General features: G+C 43.4%; 1 protein-coding gene across 1 annotated transcript in view; it reads right to left on the bottom strand.

Moving 5' to 3' along the window:
- Window positions 1-16,931, bottom strand: part of LOC124132379 (inversin-B-like) — a 75,291-nt gene extending 58,360 nt beyond the window's left edge. Inside the window, exons 1-2 of the mRNA XM_048403265.1 lie at window positions 16,626-16,931; window positions 10,699-12,536 (exon numbers count right to left, since the gene is read on the bottom strand). Of these exons, the coding sequence (XP_048259222.1) occupies window positions 10,699-11,127 (429 nt within the window). The 5' untranslated portion in view covers window positions 11,128-12,536; window positions 16,626-16,931. The remainder of the gene's footprint in view (window positions 1-10,698; window positions 12,537-16,625) is intronic.
- Window positions 16,932-18,979: the final 2,048 nt, after the last annotated feature.

Below are 18,979 nucleotides of genomic sequence, written 5' to 3' on the forward strand. Positions count from 1 at the left end.
GACGTCAATCCTGGAATGTCTGAGTCCTTGAAGGTACTGGCATGGTAGCTTTAGCCTGATAGTGTTACTGATTGAGCGATCAGCTCAGTGAATTATTCAACGCTTTGATGGAGACTAATTGACTCGACTCGGAAGCTAATGCTGTAGCAATGAGACATTCATTACAGGGGATATTTCTAATGTATCACAATATTGATGGAGACCAAAGACATGGCCAGTCGGAATGATAGGAAGACTTAATGAATGCTCCCTGACAGCATCGCGAATCCATTGGTGAAAACATATCTGAAAAATATTCAAGTGAAGAAAACGAAGATGTAGTTGTTTGGTAGAAAAATGCCAGAAAAAATAGAAGAATGCCAGTATCATAACGAATCGAAACGGAGACCCGCACAAGCTCTTTCTGCAAAATGTTGTTGTTTTTTTGTTTTGTTGTTGTTTTTTTTGTTTGTTTTTTTGGGGGGGGAGTGTAAAATAATAGAATCATTGACAAATTCATATGTGGTAATTATTACATTATATTGGTATTATGACTATTTACCTTGACACATTGAGCAATTTTTCCAACCTCTAAATTTTAATATAAAAGTAACATTGTAAATACAATATTATGCCATTAACATTGGATATATAAGGGAATATTGTCCGTTTCAAACGCATTCTTATAATGTTAATGCAGCTTTAGCTTACGTGCGTCGCAACATATGGATTAACACTCTTGTCGTTAATGTATAACGTGTTAGTCTGCATGGATTAACCTGAGGTGTCATTCGAGTACATACAAACATGTATGAAGACAACTACATGTGACGTCGTTTGTCAACGAGACCCGAGGTGCCCATATATGAAGGTAAATAGGCGACAGGTTGACGACCCGCAACAAAATGCTCTGGATATTGTTACATACCTGGCTCTCACAATAGTCTTTAGTGCTTGCAGTGTTGTTGGTCGAATGCAGTCATTTCGCGCTCACAACAAAATAATGTTCGTGTGAATAGTGTTTGTAAATACGCAGACATTGATCAATCAGTGTGTTACGTGGATAGAGCATGGTTGGTGTGCATTGTTTGTTCGTCTGTTGGGGGGCTTTACTAACCTGGAATCCCTACGGGGTTGGCGTGGAATGTTTGTTTGGTTGAACTATTCTAACCCGGAATCTCTACAGGGTGGGCGTGGGTTGTTTGTTTGGTTGAACTGGTCTTACCGGAGTCCTTACAGGGTGGGCGTGGATTGTTTGTTTGGTTGAACTATTCTAACCCGGAATCTCTAAAGGGTGGGCGTGGTATGTTTGTTTGGTTGAACTATTCTAACCCGGAATCTCTACAGGGTGGGCGTGGATTGTTTGTTTGGTTGAACTATTCTAACGCGGAACCTCTACAGGGTGGGCGTGGATTGTTTGTTTGGTTGAACTATTCTAACGCGGAACCTCTACAGGGTGGGCGTGGATTGTTTGTTTGGTTGAACTATTCTAACGCGGAATCTCTACAGGGTGGGCGTGGATTGTTTGTTTGGTTGAACTATTCTAACGCGGAACCTCTACAGGGTGGGCGTGGATTGTTTGTTTGGTTGAACTATTCTAACGCGGAATCTCTACAGGGTGGGCGTGGATTGTTTGTTTGGTTGAACTATTCTAACGCGGAATCTCTACAGGGTGGGCGTGGGTTGTTTGTTTTGTGGAACTAATATAACCCGGAATCACTACGGGGTTGGTCGGGACTGTTTGTTTTGTGGAACTAATATAACCCGGAATCACTTCAGGGTTGGTCGGGACTGTTTGTTTGGTGGAACTAATATAACCCAGAATCACTACGGGGTTGGTCGGGACTGTTTGTTTGGTGGAACTAATATAACCCGGAATCACTACGGGGTTGGTCGGGACTGTTTGTTTGGTGGAACTAATATAACCCGGAATCACTTCAGGGTTGGTCGGGACTGTTTGTTTGGTGGAACTAATATAACCCAGAATCACTACGGGGTTGGTCGGGACTGTTTGTTTGGTGGAACTAATATAACCCAGAATCACTACGGGGTTGGTCGGGACTGTTTGTTTGGTGGAACCAATATAACCCGGAATCACTTCAGGGTTGGTCGGGACTGTTTGTTTGGTGGAACTAATATAACCCGGAATCACTACGGGGTTGGTCGGGACTGTTTGTTTAAGTGGAACTAATATAACCCGGAATCACTTCAGGGTTGGTCGGGACTGTTTGTTTGGTGGAACTAATATAACCCAGAATCACTACGGGGTTGGTCGGGACTGTTTGTTTGGTGGAACTAATATAACCAGGAATCACTACGGGGTTGGTCGGGACTGTTTGTTTAAGTGGAACTAATATAACCCGGAATCACTTCAGGGTTGGTCGGGACTGTTTGTTTGGTGGAACTAATATAACCCAGAATCACTACGGGGTTGGTCGGGACTGTTTGTTTGGTGGAACTAATATAACCCGGAATCACTACGGGGTTGGTCGGGACTGTTTGTTTGGTGGAACAATATAACCCGGAATCACTACGGGGTTGGTCGGGACTGTTTGTTTGGTGGAACTAATATAACCCGGAATCACTACGGGGTTGGTCGGGACTGTTTGTTTAAGTGGAACTAATATAACCCGGAATCACTACGGGGTTGGTCGGGACTGTTTGTTTGGTGGAACTAATATAACCCGGAATCACTACGGGGTGGGCGTGGGTTGTTTGTTTTGTGGAACTAATATAACCCGGAATCACTTCAGGGTTGGTCGGGACTGTTTGTTTGGTGGAACTAATATAACCCAGAATCACTACGGGGTTGGTCGGGACTGTTTGTTTGGTGGAACTAATATAACCCGGAATCACTACGGGGTTGGTCGGGACTGTTTGTTTGGTGGAACAATATAACCCGGAATCACTACGGGGTTGGTCGGGACTGTTTGTTTGGTGGAACTAATATAACCCGGAATCACTACGGGGTTGGTCGGGACTGTTTGTTTAAGTGGAACTAATATAACCCGGAATCACTACGCGGTTGGTCGGGACTGTTTGTTTGGTGGAACTAATATAACCCGGAATCACTACGGGGTGGGTCGGGACTGTTTGTTTGGTGGAACTAATATAACCCAGAATCACTACGGGGTGGGTCGGGACTGTTTGTTTGGTGGAACTAATATAACCCGGAATCACTACGGGGTGGGTCGGGACTGTTTGTTTGGTGGAACTAATATAACCAGGAATCACTTCAGGGTGGGTGTGGATTGTTTGGGGAACTATTCTAAACCGGAATCCCTAAGGGTTGGACGTTGTTTGTTTGGAGAATTATTCTAATCCGGAATCCTTTCGGGGTGGACGTGGATTGTTTGGGGAACTATTGTAACCCGGGATCCCTATGGGGTGGGCGTTGTTTGTTTAGAGAACTATTCTAACCCGAGATCCCTACCGGGGGGACGTGGATTGAAATGTATACAACCCTTACATTAGGTAGGACCTGCACCCTATCAACTTTCCTCCCATATTAAGGTGACATGCCGAGATATTGTTCAAAGCTGTGTTAAACCAAATTCACCCACTCTTAAACCTAGCTTAATTAAAATAAGTACTTGGATATTTTATTGTACCCATGTGGGGAATCGAACCTAGGTCTTCGGCATGACGAACGAACGCTTTAACCACTAGGCTACACCACCGCCCAAATCAAATCAGAAGAGGAAATATTCTTTTGAAGACTGGGTGTTAGGAGGGTGGGGGCGAATCCCGAAATATTTAAAAAGGATTTGTTTCATTTTCATTGAAAGCCGTATCAACAAACGCTTGATGTCATAAAGATCACACGGTGCTTGAACTGAGAGAGAGTATGTGTGCTGCTTGTACTGGTCCAGACTTAAGTTGGTTATATAGTGTTAGTGCAATGATAGATAAACTGCAGTTTAACTTGATTTACCCCACTCAGTTGTATCCCCTTCAATGCCGAGGAGTAAACTTTTGGCGTCTTTTGATATGACGCGTCCAATCTGTACCGAAGTGATATAAACAGAGCGAATATATACATTATTTGTTACTTGCTCAAGTATGAAGGTTTTCCTTGGTGAAATATAATCGTATTATTTATTTTGCAAAGGAAAGCTGTTCACATCGTATTTTAAATGTCAAAATTTTACATGTAACATAACAACTAAAACGTTTGACTGGCATTTAGAACACGGTAGAAGACATAGATTTTACTGGATACCTAGTCTCTATAATTTGTACTGAGGTTTAGGGGCTAGCTACTGCATCTTCACATTACTCAGAAACATTAACTGTCCGGTATTTCAAGGTCTACCTATGTGCCATGCACCCGTGAAGATCCGGGGTAGAATAGGTCTTCAGCAACCCATGCTTAATAGGTGACTATGTTTGTCGTAAGAGGCGTCTAACAGGATCGGGTGGTCAGACTCTCTGACTTGGTTGATGCATGTCATCGATCCCAATTGCGTGGATCGATGCTCATGATGTCAATCACTGGATTGTCTGGTCCAGACTCGATTATTTACAGAAAGCCGTCATAGAGCTGGAATATTGCTGAGTGAGTATGGTTTTACGCCGCTGTTAGTAATATTCTAGCAATATCACGGCGGCGGACACCAGAAATGAGCTTCACACAATGTATCCATGTGGGGAATCGAACCCTGGTCTTCGGCGTGACAAGCCAAAACTTTAACCACTAGACTAACCCACCGCCCCCGTCCTCAAGAGAGGGTTACAAGGAGGACAAGTGAAATAAATATGTGAAGAAATGGCAACATTGCCCTTTGATGTTTAATAATTATTTTCTTGGCAGATACGTATTTTTAGCTGGTTGATATTAAGAATTACGTATTACTGATTTCAAAGGACAAGGTATGATGATGTTCCTTTTGGTCTCAGTAAGCATATTTTTATATTTGTACATGGGCAAGTCTTTGTCTCAATCTGATTGTCTAAGGATATGTAGATTAAAACAGTATAATATAAATGCTTTCATCATGGGGTGTCTACACTTAGATTTCTCTATGGGTCGTAGACTTGTCCACAATTAAATTTCTCTATATATTGAGGCTAGCTTTGTCCACACCTAGATTGTCTCTTTGGGGCGTACATTTGTCTATGAGGGGAGAGAGGGGGGGGGGGGGGGGGTAGACTTGAACACACTTAGATTGTCTCTATTGGGCGAAGATTTGTCCATACTTAGATGTTCTCTTTGGGGCGTAGACTTGAACACACTTAGATGTTCTCTTTGGGGCGAAGATTTGTCCACACTTAGATGTTCTCTTCGGGGCGAAGACTTGTACACACTAAGATTGTCTCTATGGGGCGTAGACTTATCCACACTTAGATGTTCTCTTTGGGGCGAAGATTTGTCCACACTTAGATGTTCTCTTTGGGGCGAAGATTTGTCCACACTTAGATGTTCTCTTTGGGGCGAAGACTTGTACACACTAAGATTGTCTCTATGGGGCGTAGACTTGTCCACACTTAGATGTTCTCTTTGGGGCGAAGATTTGTCCCCACTTAGATGTTCTCTTTGGGGCGAAGATTTGTCCCCACTTAGATGTTCTCTTTGGGGCGAAGATTTGTCCACACTTAGATGTTCTCTTTGGGGCGAAGATTTGTCCATACTAAGATTGTCTCTATGGGGCGTAGAGTTGTCTATGAAGGGGGGGGGGGGGGGGTACACTTGTACACACATAGATTGTCTATATGGGGCGTAGAGTGAGTGAGTGAGTTGGGCTGAACGCCGCTTTTAACAGTATTCCAGTCATATCACGGCGTGTCAGCTTAATGTGGGAGGAAAGCCCGAAGTGATGAAGGTCTCAGACGTTAACCACTTCGGTGAAACCCACGGGCACGGGCATGGTGCTGACAAACCTAGAAACATAATTGGGGCGAACCGGGATTCGAACCCACAATCATAGGTTTCTGGCGTGCCTAAGGAGCGCAACTCTGCACAGCGAATCGTTAGGGCTTAGAGTTGTCCACACTTAGACTTTCTCTATAAGATGGAGACTGGCCTATTTGGGGGGCGGTAGACTTGTATACACTTAGATTGTCTCTGTTGGGCGTACGCGTAGATTTGTCCATACTTAGATGTTCACTTTGGGGCGTAGACTTGTCCACACTTAGACTCTCTCTATGAGATGTAGACTGGCCTATTTGGGGGGGGGGGGGGGGGGGGGTAGACTTGTATACACTTAGATTGTCTCTGTTGGGCGTAGATTTGTCTATGAGGGGGGGGGGGGGTAGACTTGTACTCACTTAGATTGTCTCTATTGGGCGTAGATTTGTCTATGAGGGGGGGGGGGGGGGGGGGGGTAGACTTGTACTCACTTAGATTGTCTCTATTGGGCGTAGATTTGTCCATACTTAGATGTTCACTTTGGGGCGTGGAGTTGTCCACACTTAGATTTTCTAGATTTTGCAGTGAGCAAGGTCCTTCTTCCTTCTTTGTCCTTTTTTGTATTCGTTTTGTTGTGCCCCACCTGAGAGTTTATATGGAACTACAATCTTCCCTTATCAAATTGCACACATCACGAGTATGCAATGAAGCTGATAATACAGTAAGTTATATATCATCCAAGTATGCTGTATAGGCACATATCAGTGCAGTGAACATTATAAAATACTTTAATAATAAAATGAAATATTCACACTCTCGAGACGTAGTGTAATATCATTCAAAACATGCACGTGGTCCTTTATGATTGAGGGGCGGTGGGGGAGCCTAGTGGTTAAAGCGTTGGCTCGTCACTCCAAGACCCGAGTTCGATTCCCTACAAGGGAACAATGTGTGAAGCCCATTTCTGGTGTCCTCCGCCGTGCTGGAATATTGCTAAAAGCGGCGTAAAACCGTACTCACTCACTCCTGTATGATCCCAGGTTGGGGTTAACGCAGTCTGAACAGCATTAGTTAATTTAGGAATTTGGTATGGTGCTGACAAACCAAGAACCATGATCAGGCCGAAATCTGTTACTCAAACCCGTGATCATGGGATCCTGGCATGCCAAAGGGACTTAACTCTGCACAAAGAATGTGGCGTTATGGATGACTGGGTCCCTGTGTCACCGGATGTCCCAGGATGTCCCCGGATGCTCTCGGATGCTCCCGTGCCCCATCCTCCCGACACTGTAGAGGGGATGTCTTATATAGGTGTTTCATGGAGTTCGTTACCGACGTGACAGAGCGCCAAGTGACTGAGTGGGTGTCATGGCGTGGAGCATTGCTCGTGCTTTCTATAACGGTTTCTCTGTCTCCATTATTTTCAGACCGCCATGATGCTGCTGAGTGCGGCATTTCACAGCATTCACTCACTCTAGTGACAGTTATGATGTACACGCACATGCTGCTATTGTGAATACCGTGATGCGGATACATACATCTCTTCAATGATCATCATGACCATAAACACAGTTGTCTTTATGATATATGCATATAATGGCATACTTACATTGCATTATTATTATTATTATTATTATTATTATTATTATTATTATTATTATTATTATTATAATAATAATATACCACAGGCATCCAGGTACTAGTATGCGGTTTTATTTGTTCCCAGACCAGTGGATCCGTTTGCATTCGAGTTATCATTCTCGACTCCCTGGGGAGTATACAACTAAAGCTGCATACGGGCGCTAGAGGGTGTTACATCCACCTCCCATATCGGGTACCCATTTCCAGCTGGGTAAAGAGAGGCACATTTGAACTAAGTTGCTTGCTCGGGGTGACACACGTTTTGACACATATAAATGTAAGCACCCTAACAATGGTAGGCGCCAGACTGAAAACAATTACCAGACACGCCCTCCACGTGGGTGTTGTAAGCCCAGCACTGTTACTGGTTGCTATATACATGTACATATGTCCTGATGACGGAAGTCTAGTACTGACAAACTCCATTATCCAGACATAACACCCAACAATTGCCGGGTGGTCAAAACTAATAGTTTTTATCGACTGGTATGTTTATTATAAATGTGGTTTGGTTCAACCTTTGTGATATAATTGTGTAAGGAAACCTGTTTCTATGAAATCGAAAATGTTTTCATTATTCACACAGAATGGATTTCTATCGTTCAAGTATATTAGGAATGCACACAATGCCTAGAGTTGTCTGAACTAATTTCCGCCTGAATGCAATATTTAATGCATTTTTCACAATGTGTAACTTATGTAGCGAGGCGTGTGGGCGTGGGGGTGGGGCTGGGGGTGGGGGTGGGGGTGGGGGTGTGTTGGTTTGGTGGGATGGGTAGCTGCTTGTGCTAGTCATGACTAATACTAATTTTATAGTGAGAGAGTGAGTGAGTTGAGTTTAACGCCGCTTTTAACAGTATTCCAGTTATATCGCGGCGTGTCAGCTTAATGTGGGAGGAAAGCCCGAAGTGATGCAGGTCTCAGACGTTTACAACTTCGGTGAAACCCACGAGCACGGGTATGGTGCTGACAAACCTAGAAACATAATGGGGACGAACCGGGATTCGAACCCACAATCATAGATTTCTGGCGTGCCCAAGGGACGCAACTCCGCACAGCGAATCGCGGCGCCATAGACGACTGGGCATCCATGCCCCCCTAATTTTATAGAGCTAGTCAACTGAGATACAATGCCGCAGTTTAACATGAAATTTGATACCCTAATGAGACAAAGTATATTGACTCCGAACCGACCAGTCCTTGTTTTCGCTCCTTATTTGTTTGTTTGTTTGCTTCCCCAAGTGTATTTTTCTATGAATGGTATTTCGAGTTCAGTTGGCGGTCACATAGAAACGTGTTTTGTTTATTACGTATATACCGGTATACTGAAGAAGTATGTTGAATACATAATTAGATACAGAACACATATATAGCAATATAGGCCATTTGGACAGCTATCAATCCAATAAAACCTGCTTTACACAGAATCTATTTCAGGTTTTGCACGGACGGTTTACCATGTTTACAGACCCGTGAAGATACGGGGTAAAATAGGCCTTCAGCAACCCATGCTTGCCGTAAGAGGCGACCATGCTTGTCGTAAAAGGCAACTAACGGGATCGGATGGTCAGGCTCTCTGACTTGGTTGATGCATGTCATCGATGCTCCTGATGTCAGTCACTGGATTGTCTGATCCAGACTCGATTATTTACAGACCGCCGTCATATAGCTGTAACATTGCAGAGTGCGGCGTTAAACAACAAACAAACAAACCATGTTTACAGTTGTCTCAAATTGCTTCGTACAACCACACATCCCGTCTCTGTTGTAACCTAATTTCGCGAAACCTTCATTCTAGTCTTCAGTTTACCGCTCTTTTGAAACCCAATGATATATACAAGATATATGTTGTGAATGATAATAGAATGTAGACCGACAAAACGTTACGCCTTTCTTTCATTCAACGCCTTAGAGGTTACCAAGTGCAGACTGCTCCGAAATTATGTAGGTTCGATATTAATCAAGGCATTTTGGTGTAGCGCACGAAACACGGTATTCAGTCTTAACAATAGTCATTCAATACGTCTATTATTTAGCAGGCAGACACATCCATAACAAGCGCGTCGACCCTCACTGAGCTCAAGCTTAAAGGGTTATATATTCCTTGCGGTCGGGTATGGAAGGCCAGTCAGGCGAAGCGGGACATACTACATACGTCGCTCTTGTTTTTTAAGCAAATGTCCTCCATACATTCATGGTTGGGACTATTTAGCTTAATCTGCTCATTACAAGGTCTACCTTGGAAGCCGATTACACAGTTCTGCCGGCTTATCCCATCGGTGTTACGTGTTACGGATTAGATCACAGTGTGGGATTAACTGGGGCATGTATGAATACGCTGGCATGTTTTACCGTTGTAGACAAACGCGGGTTATAGATAGGAAACTTTACAATGGTATTTACGGCAACGTTTTTCACGTATGGAGTGGGAAAATCAATGGAACAAGTTCGGAACATTGGTAGTTACGATAAGATGATTTGTTCATCGCGTACCCCCATACGGGCGTTGGATTTAACTCTTCATTTAAAACAGTGTAGAAATGAATACTTATTGAATACCTTATACACATGGACACCTAACAGAACTTATATCAGTACCCACGTGGTTTCTATGTTTTCTGTAGGATTATAGAACAAAGGTAATCAGACATGTCATGATAAAACTAGTATCCCTTTGACCCGAAGGCGACTCAGCGTTTATATATCTAACGTTGAATGCGTCGGTCCCAACGCTTGAAAGTTTAATCCCCTGAGATGGCTGGCGTGACGGTAATCTGATTGTTGCGTAGTTTGTGATCGTTAAATACAGTTAACTTCGGGTGGAAAATAATTCATCACTGTCATATCAGAAGCTGGAAACACATTCATCAATACGGTCGCTAGGTTCAATCCTGGGCTTTTACAACATAGCGCTGAGACAGGACATTGCAAATATCGCCTATTGCCCGAAATCAACCAGACCTTCCCATTAGAAAACACCCTACTTCCGCATTATCGATTCTCATCACACGCGAGTATAGTAGAATGTTCAGTTAAATGGCAAAGGAATAGATCGGAGATCGGCCAGTAATAGCTTAGTTATTAACGCAGCAATCCCAGACCTTTATTTCCCCATAACTCACAATAGGATTTAAATAGTGTTTACCATATCTCATACAACGCTTGTCCAATGACCGTAACACTATGTTTAGTGTTAAGTTTATGTATGAAATTTAAAAAGGTGTACCTACCTGAGGCCGTTTGTCAAGAATCAGTTTCACATTTTCGGCGCTCCCTTCCTTAATCGCTAATTGTAAAGCGTTAATCCCGTTTTGATCCTTCTGGTTTGGGTCAGCCCCAGCTGATAGAAGTATCGCCGCCAGGGTAGGTGTACAACAGGAGACCGCCCAGTGGAGGGCTGTCTGACCGTCCGTCGTCTTTGCCCTAACATTGGCACCGCTCTTAAGCAACAGCAAACAACACTCCGCATAATCCTCCGCATCTCCATCACCCTCCTTCAACGCTTTGGCACACAGAATCAGAGCTGTTGTCCCGTCCTCATCCAGTTCCTCGTTGACTCTCTGGCTGACAGATCGGACAGGGAGGTCCTTGAGTAACTTGGCCAGCTGTTTCGCGTTCCCCTTGGTGAGATATTCCCGAAGTTTATTACGGGCCTCCATGGTTGAGTCCCCCGGTAGCTTGGCGCCCGTCACCCTCACATCCACGTGGCCAACACTCCGACAACACGGGACGACCCCTCCTTGACCATAACACACCTACCCTCGTCGGGACGTAAATATTGACGGGGCCCGAGTTACTAAGACGTGCGAGTGGATCTCTCGCGTTCCATTCAGCCCCAATTGAATTCACTCGGCCGCTATCAATTGTTGCCGCCTGACTATCCTATAACAAGGGTCTCAACGAGCGGGTGATCTAGAAGACTGTTCATATGTATGAATGTCTGTATATCTCGTCTGTGACGGATTGCCTCCCGTGTCTGAAGTTCTAATCATTGTTGCCAAGGCGCTTAACGTTCTTTTCGTCCGGCGAGTGGAGTTCTGTAAAATGAGTTGGTGACGCGCATAGAAGGATTGGAGTCAATAATTTCTATGTCCAATCCAGTGTCAGAGATATCGTTTACCAGATTGGCTTGTTCCTGGGTTGGACAGAGTCCCATGTGTTTGGAAAAAATGTTTTCTCCATTGATCCGCGCATGTGGTTTCCAATATTACCACATTATGCGACCTCACAGATACGGGGTCAGCATGCCATAGCTGCAATCAAAGTGTGATACATATATATGTACATCGGGCAGCACTAAATGAGCAATTCGCCGTGCTGAAGTGAAACAATGTCACATCGTCTATATGGAACCCAACACAGCAATAACAACGCTATAACATTGGCCGTATCTCCTAGCAGCTGTTACCAACATGACCCGTCACTGTATCTCTCCCACTTCCATCAGTACCACAACACCAGACCGTCCATCCTCTTCATCAACCCGGTATCATTGGCGTGAACAACCACATGGACGGCCGTCGGTAGATAGGTGCATAGCAACGACGGCAACGATCTTAAAACGCACTAGTCGCAAGGCGGGTACACTTGAGAAGTTCCAAAAATCAATCAAATCTTGCAGCAGGACTCGGCCAACACAAGGCCCCTCCCGAATCAATCAGCAATTATCCACTTCAAATAATTCATTATGTGGATCTCACAAGTGATCGTGAGTTTACAGAGGCGGGACCTAAGTGTACTCCCGCTTATAAACTGACCGCAAGAGAAAATAGTTCCAAACCTAAAAACACTGACAGGAGTATGCGTCACTTAGGTCTTCCCATGTATGAATTCAGTATAATTTGTCCTATGTGTTTCCGTCGTTGTGATCCTATTGAGAGTCCACCAAAGGTTTAGAGCCTCATGAAGAAAGCTGATTCTCTCGGTTCTATCCCCGTGATCATGATGGAGTGACTTCAGAAGGTACAGTTCGCATCCTTTGAGACCTCGTTCCTTACTTCTTTGACAACGGTGGTGGTCTTGCCTCCCTGCGTTCCTTGTCACACTCAATCTCAATTGTGAGCTGAACCTAAATAGGAAATTAGCAGCTTGTTAGATACAACGAAGGGCACTGATTGGTTGGATTGTGCACGTTGATAATCCCGTTAACGCTTGCGCTTGGATTAAGGCGATTATGACACAAGGGTGGCAATAATAAGTCACAATTAGACGCATTGTTCGTATAACATATTTTGAAACTCAAGATGGGAATAATCAATACATTTGTTTCTAACAAATATAACATGTTTCACGAATAAACAAATATTTCAACGATATACACAGACATTCTGTATAAAAAAATATCTCCTTTGAATATATACTGAACGAAATTTCTTAGGGATCATTGATATATTTGGTGTTATTTTTGTTATGAATACTGAACACACAATTTCATAACTAAGACAACATTGTTATTGATGATCAACTTGTTTATTACAATTGGGCGACGTTTCGGTGTAGATTCTAACACCGTTATCAAGCAAATGCTTGATAATCATTTGCTTGATAACGGTGTTAGAATCTACACAGAATCGTCGCCCAATTGGAATAAAGAAGTTGCTCATCCATAACAATTTTGTCTTAGTTACCATTCCAACTTCTAAATGCCACTCAAAGAAGTTACACAATTTCATGAAAATATCAAACATATTCATGATCTCTAACCTTTCTATTCAGTATAATTCGTACAAACAAAAAACGTGACACTATTATTGCTACAGTCAGAACATAGTGTAGCTCAATAAATGACTGGTCCTGACAGTTTCTGTTTGTCTGTTCTATAGAGGTGGAATTATCTAGAGGAAAAAAATCACAGAACATGTGGATGTGGAAAACATTAAAACTGATTGACGGAATCAATATCCTCCTGGAGACACCGTCGCACAAAGTGACGGTTTAATATTCCATATGTATCGCAATACTGATCCTTTGCGTTGAAAGCCTTTCGCATCGGTCGTAAAATATTGACACAGAATTCCAAGCGCGGGGTATGTCGGGGACTTTGACAACTTTTAACATCCTTCTACAGCGCTGTCGACCTTCAAAGCGAAATAGGAAGACTGGTATTTAGATAGTTTGGCACACAGTCAGTACCTTGGTAGCATGTGTCTGTATGGACTTGAAACCTGTCATAGCATGGAAGAGTGGTAAGTAAAAATCAATACCTACAGTTTGTAAGTACACAAACGATATTGATTCTGGTAATGACTCGTTTGTATTCCCTACCTTCATCCTCGGATTCATAAATAACGTATTTACAAATAATACTCTGAGTGAACGAAAATATTATTTTCCGGGTAAGCTCAGTCGTTTTATAAATAGGTGTGAATATAGCCTCTTTATGAGGGCATTTAGGTAAACGGCCCTGACCTACATGAAGCTGTAGGTGATAGGTAGGTCAAGTGATGGACTTCACACGCGTATTGATTTTTACAGCTATGAAGCGGAGCAGTGGGTCGTTGTGTGAAATGAGTTTGATTCCCTCCAGGGGTACGTGTGTACCCTAAACATACACAATGTGAATTTTACACATCAAGGCCAGAGAATAAACACTCTCGATTATCTAGTGAAACCGATTCCATTGAGCTTCAAAGGCAAAAGGGTGGTGAAAATTGTATAAATGGATCAGTAAAAATCAGTGATGACACCAGGGGTTCGCGAAAAGGATAAGCATGTCATGGCCTGCCAGTGGCACAATTTGCATAAAAGGTGCGTGTTTTTTGTTTGTTGCCTAACGCCGGAACCCCCTAACTCATTGCACAGTTGTGTACTTTATTAATTGAAGTATATAAAAAAATCAGTAGTATTTATTTCTTCAAGCAGTGCATGGGTGACGTCACAATACCGTATTTCATACCATGACTGCGTCAACACGGCGACACAGCATGAACAACACAGCATAAGACAGATCGGCCATTATTGTACATCTCGTACAACTGTACAACATAGTACTACACAGAACATCTGGCACATCAATACACCCACCAAGACACATTACAAGCACCACAGCTTCCACAACTGTACAAGAGTGTACAACGCATAACACAATACAGCTCGTACAACATGGTAAAACACACAGATCACACATATCACAACATTGCACAACACACAACACTGGACGCACAACAGACGCACAATCTGTACAACATTATACAACACACAGCACAACACACACAAGTGTACAACATCATGCATTACACAACACAACACAGGACGCACAACAGTGCATTACACAACGCACACCACACCACGCACAACAGTATAACATTATATAACACACAACACAGCACACGCATCAGTACAACATTATACAACACACAACACAGCCCACACAGCAGTACAACATTATACAACACACAACACAGCCCACACAGCAGTACAACATTATACACCACAGCATACAACACAGCCTGCACATCTGTACACCACAGCCCGCATAAATGTACAACAATATACACCACAGCCCGCATAAATGTACAACAATATACACCACAGCCCGCATAAATGTACAACAATATACACCACAGCCCGCATAAATGTACAACAATATACACCACAGCCCGCATAAATGTACAACAATATACACCACAGCCCGCATAAATGTACAACAATATACACCACAGCCCGCATAAATGTACAACAATATACACCACAGCCCGCATAAATGTACAACAATATACACCACAGCCCGCATAAATGTACAACAATATACACCACAGCCCGCATAACTGTACAACAATATACAACACAGCCCACATAACTGTAGAACAATATACAACACAGCCCACATAACTGTAGAACAATATACAACACAGCCCACATAACTGTAGAACAATATACAACACAGCCCACATAACTGTAGAACAATATACAACACAGCCCACATAACTGTACAACAATATACAACACAGCCCACATAACTGTACAACAATATACAACACAGCCCACATAACTGTACAACAATATACAACACAGCCCACATAACTGTACAACAATATACAACACAGCCCACATAACTGTACAACAATATACAACACAGCCCACATAACTGTACAACAATATACAACACAGCCCACATAACTGTACAACAATATACAACACAGCCCACATAACTGTACAACAATATACAACACAGCCCACATAACTGTACAACAATATACAACACAGCCCACATAACTGTACAACAATATACAACACAGCCCACATAACTGTACAACAATATACAACACAGCCAACATAACTGTACAACAATATACAACACAGCCCACATAACTGTACAACAATATACAACACAGCCCACATAACTGTACAACAATATACAACACAGCCCGCATAACTGTACAACAATATACAACACAGCACGCATAACTGTACAACAATATACAACACAGCCCACATAACAGTACAACAATATACAACACAGCCCGCATAACTGTACAACAATATACAACACAGCCCGCATAACAGTACAACAATATACAACACAGCCCACATAACTGTACAACAATATACAACACAGCCCACATAACTGTACAACAATATACAACACAGCCCGCATAACTGTACAACAATATACAACACAGCCCGCATAACAGTACAACAATATACAACACAGCCCACATAACTGTACAACAATATACAACACAGCCCACATAACTGTACAACAATATACAACACAGCCCGCATAACAGTACAACAATATACAACACAGCCCGCACATCTGCAGAAAACAGCCCGCACATCTGTACAACAATATACAACACAGCCCGCATATCTGTACACAACAGCACAGTTAACAATGCAACAACTCAATTGCACAACCGCTTAAAAACTGACGGACTTGTGTCCTAAAACACAACGTGCCACAACACAAGCGCTGACTAACACATTTCATGACGGATCGTCCACTCAGTCACACAAAGGCAGGTAATATTCAATATTTCATAATCAGAACTTCAAAACATAATACTTCATTCTCCCCTTGACGCGCTTCTCTTGTGTAAATCGAGTAACGCGCTGTGCAGTTAGTATCAAACGACAACATGTCATCAAAATTCACGTGTGCATGTATTTGTGCATCAATACTCACGTGTGCATTTCGTTGTGCATCAATACTCACGCTTGCCTGTCTTTGTGCATCAAGTCAACACAACAGCGACAGACAATAGCACAGTCCCGTGCTATTTGCCCTTTCCATGATGGATCCCCATCAACACACTTCCGTCAACCCGCTTCCGCGGTAAGAATTCCTTGGTTTTGATTTAGCCGTCGGCATTCGCCGTCGTCGACGTCGGAGACACAGATAGGGACGCAGACTCGACAAGTCGTCACCACTCACCTGAGCAATCGCACACGAAAAATTGTCATTTTGTGATGTAACCCAATTTATCGATTTCTCGTGGAGAAACTACGTTCCAATATAGGGTCTATTTTTTACCCTGGCGTATTCTCGTCCGTCGCCGGGCGGTAGCCTCCGGTGAGCCTCCGGAATGTAATCACTTGACGACTGTCGTTGTAGATCTCGTTTACTGGCCTGTTTGCGGATGATTACGAGAATCTTTCAACTAATCTGTTATTCACAGTCATCCCAGCACGGTGTTGTAGAGTCTGGGCCAATTTCCCAACATCCTATGGCATTATGAGCTTGCTGTTCGCTGATGTGTGTTAATTACTATTACGATGATGGCGGGGTCGGCACCAAAGGAACCCAAGCTATTTTCGTGACCTTATATACTGAACCGCAAAAGAAACGTCACAATGCATAGATATATGAGAAACCTTATTTGTTCAAATAATGTAAACATACTTTGAGACATATTAAAAAGATGAAACTTGGCAAAACTGATCATCAAGGTTGAAATTAAAGTGTCAATGTTCTTAAAATGAAACACAACACTAGTTTCTAAGAAAATGGCATCACATGTCAGTATCTCGTGTGTCCGCCATGTGCATTGATGACGTGCAACGTTGATACATGAATGGATGACGCGGTTGAAGAAGGCCATAGGCACTTGAGCCCACACTCTGAAGAATGCCTGACGCAGTTCAGCTGCAGTTGTCGGCCTTGGTCGGACGTCATTCGGCTGTCTTTGAATCTCGTCCCACAGGTGCTCAATTGGATTTAAATCGGGCCGACCCTCTGTGCAAGACCAATTCCACCCTGCTCCGTGATGCTCGGACCACCCCATGGGTCTCTCTCAGCAACACAAGCATTCGAATAACGTTTCTCTCTCTCTCTCTCTGCCATCTGCTGTTGAGATACAGTAGCGGGTCTCGTCTGAGAAGAGAACTCTTCTCCACTGCTGCTGGTGCCAATGCTGGTGCTGTGTTGCCCACTGAAGACGGTCCCGGCGATGACGTGGTGTCAGAATGGGTCTTCGGTGTGGTCTGTGACAGTGGAGGTGTCTGCTCGACAATCATCGACGCACTAATGTGTCGCTGGTGTGTCCCCATGGTCTGTCGAGCAGTTTCCGCAGCAGTAACAAAGCGATCTTGAAGATGCTGTCGCACAATCTGACGATCCTGGCGTCGGGTGGTGACCCTTGGTCTTCCACTACGTGGTCGGTCATTTGTAGTGTTGGTGGTCTTGTACCGTTGCTGGAGCCTGTATATGGTCCTTACGTGGACCTGAAATGCATTGGCTACTTGCCGGGCGGTTGGTCCACCTTGCAATCGTCCAATGGCTTGGTGTCGCTGATCATTTCTTGTCAATCTTGGCATGTGGTAGCAATTCAATAACGAATGAATGTTATCCGATCTGGGTGGATTTTTATAGGGCAAGAAATGGGGGGACGCATGTGCATTTCAATTTGCACGGAACTCACGTGCATCGGGTTACCATGGTCGTTGCCGTGATGCGTTTGGGCGATTGGTTTTATTGTCATCTGCTTTGTTTATTCTCATCAAATTTCATTTTTCCGGACAAGGTAATGATAATTTTAGAAACTTTGACAAAAATTACCCAAATATTTAAATGACAACTTTTCATGCAATGTTACTTGGGGTGACGTTTCTTTTGCGGTTCAGTATAATATCACATCTGAGCCTCAAAGGAATTCATCCCTGTTGAAAATCAGCAAAGGAGTTGGTTGGTTGCGTATGAATATTCGCCGATTTTAACAAGATTGAGAATCGTTGGGACACCAGAACTAGCCTTCACGTGGGATTCGAACCCGGATCTTCCACAGGAAGACATTGAGGGTGGTTTGCATTGTAATGACGGCTGTTATAACGAATATTAATTAATGTAAGGGACCCGTGAACATCCGGGGTAGAATAGGTCTTCAGCAATCCCTGCTTGCCGTAAAAGGCGACTATGCTTGTCGTAAGAGGCGACTAACGGGATCGGGTGGTCAGGCTTGCTGACTTGGTTGATGCATGTCATCGAATCCCAAATTGCGTAGATCGATGCTCATGATATCAATCACTTCTTGGTCCAAACTCGATTATTTACAGACCGCCGTCATATAGCCA

This window comes from Haliotis rufescens, unplaced genomic scaffold, assembly GCF_023055435.1.
Source record: "Haliotis rufescens isolate VD_foot unplaced genomic scaffold, xgHalRufe1.0.p SCAF_3, whole genome shotgun sequence".
Lineage (NCBI taxonomy): Eukaryota > Metazoa > Mollusca > Gastropoda > Lepetellida > Haliotidae > Haliotis > Haliotis rufescens.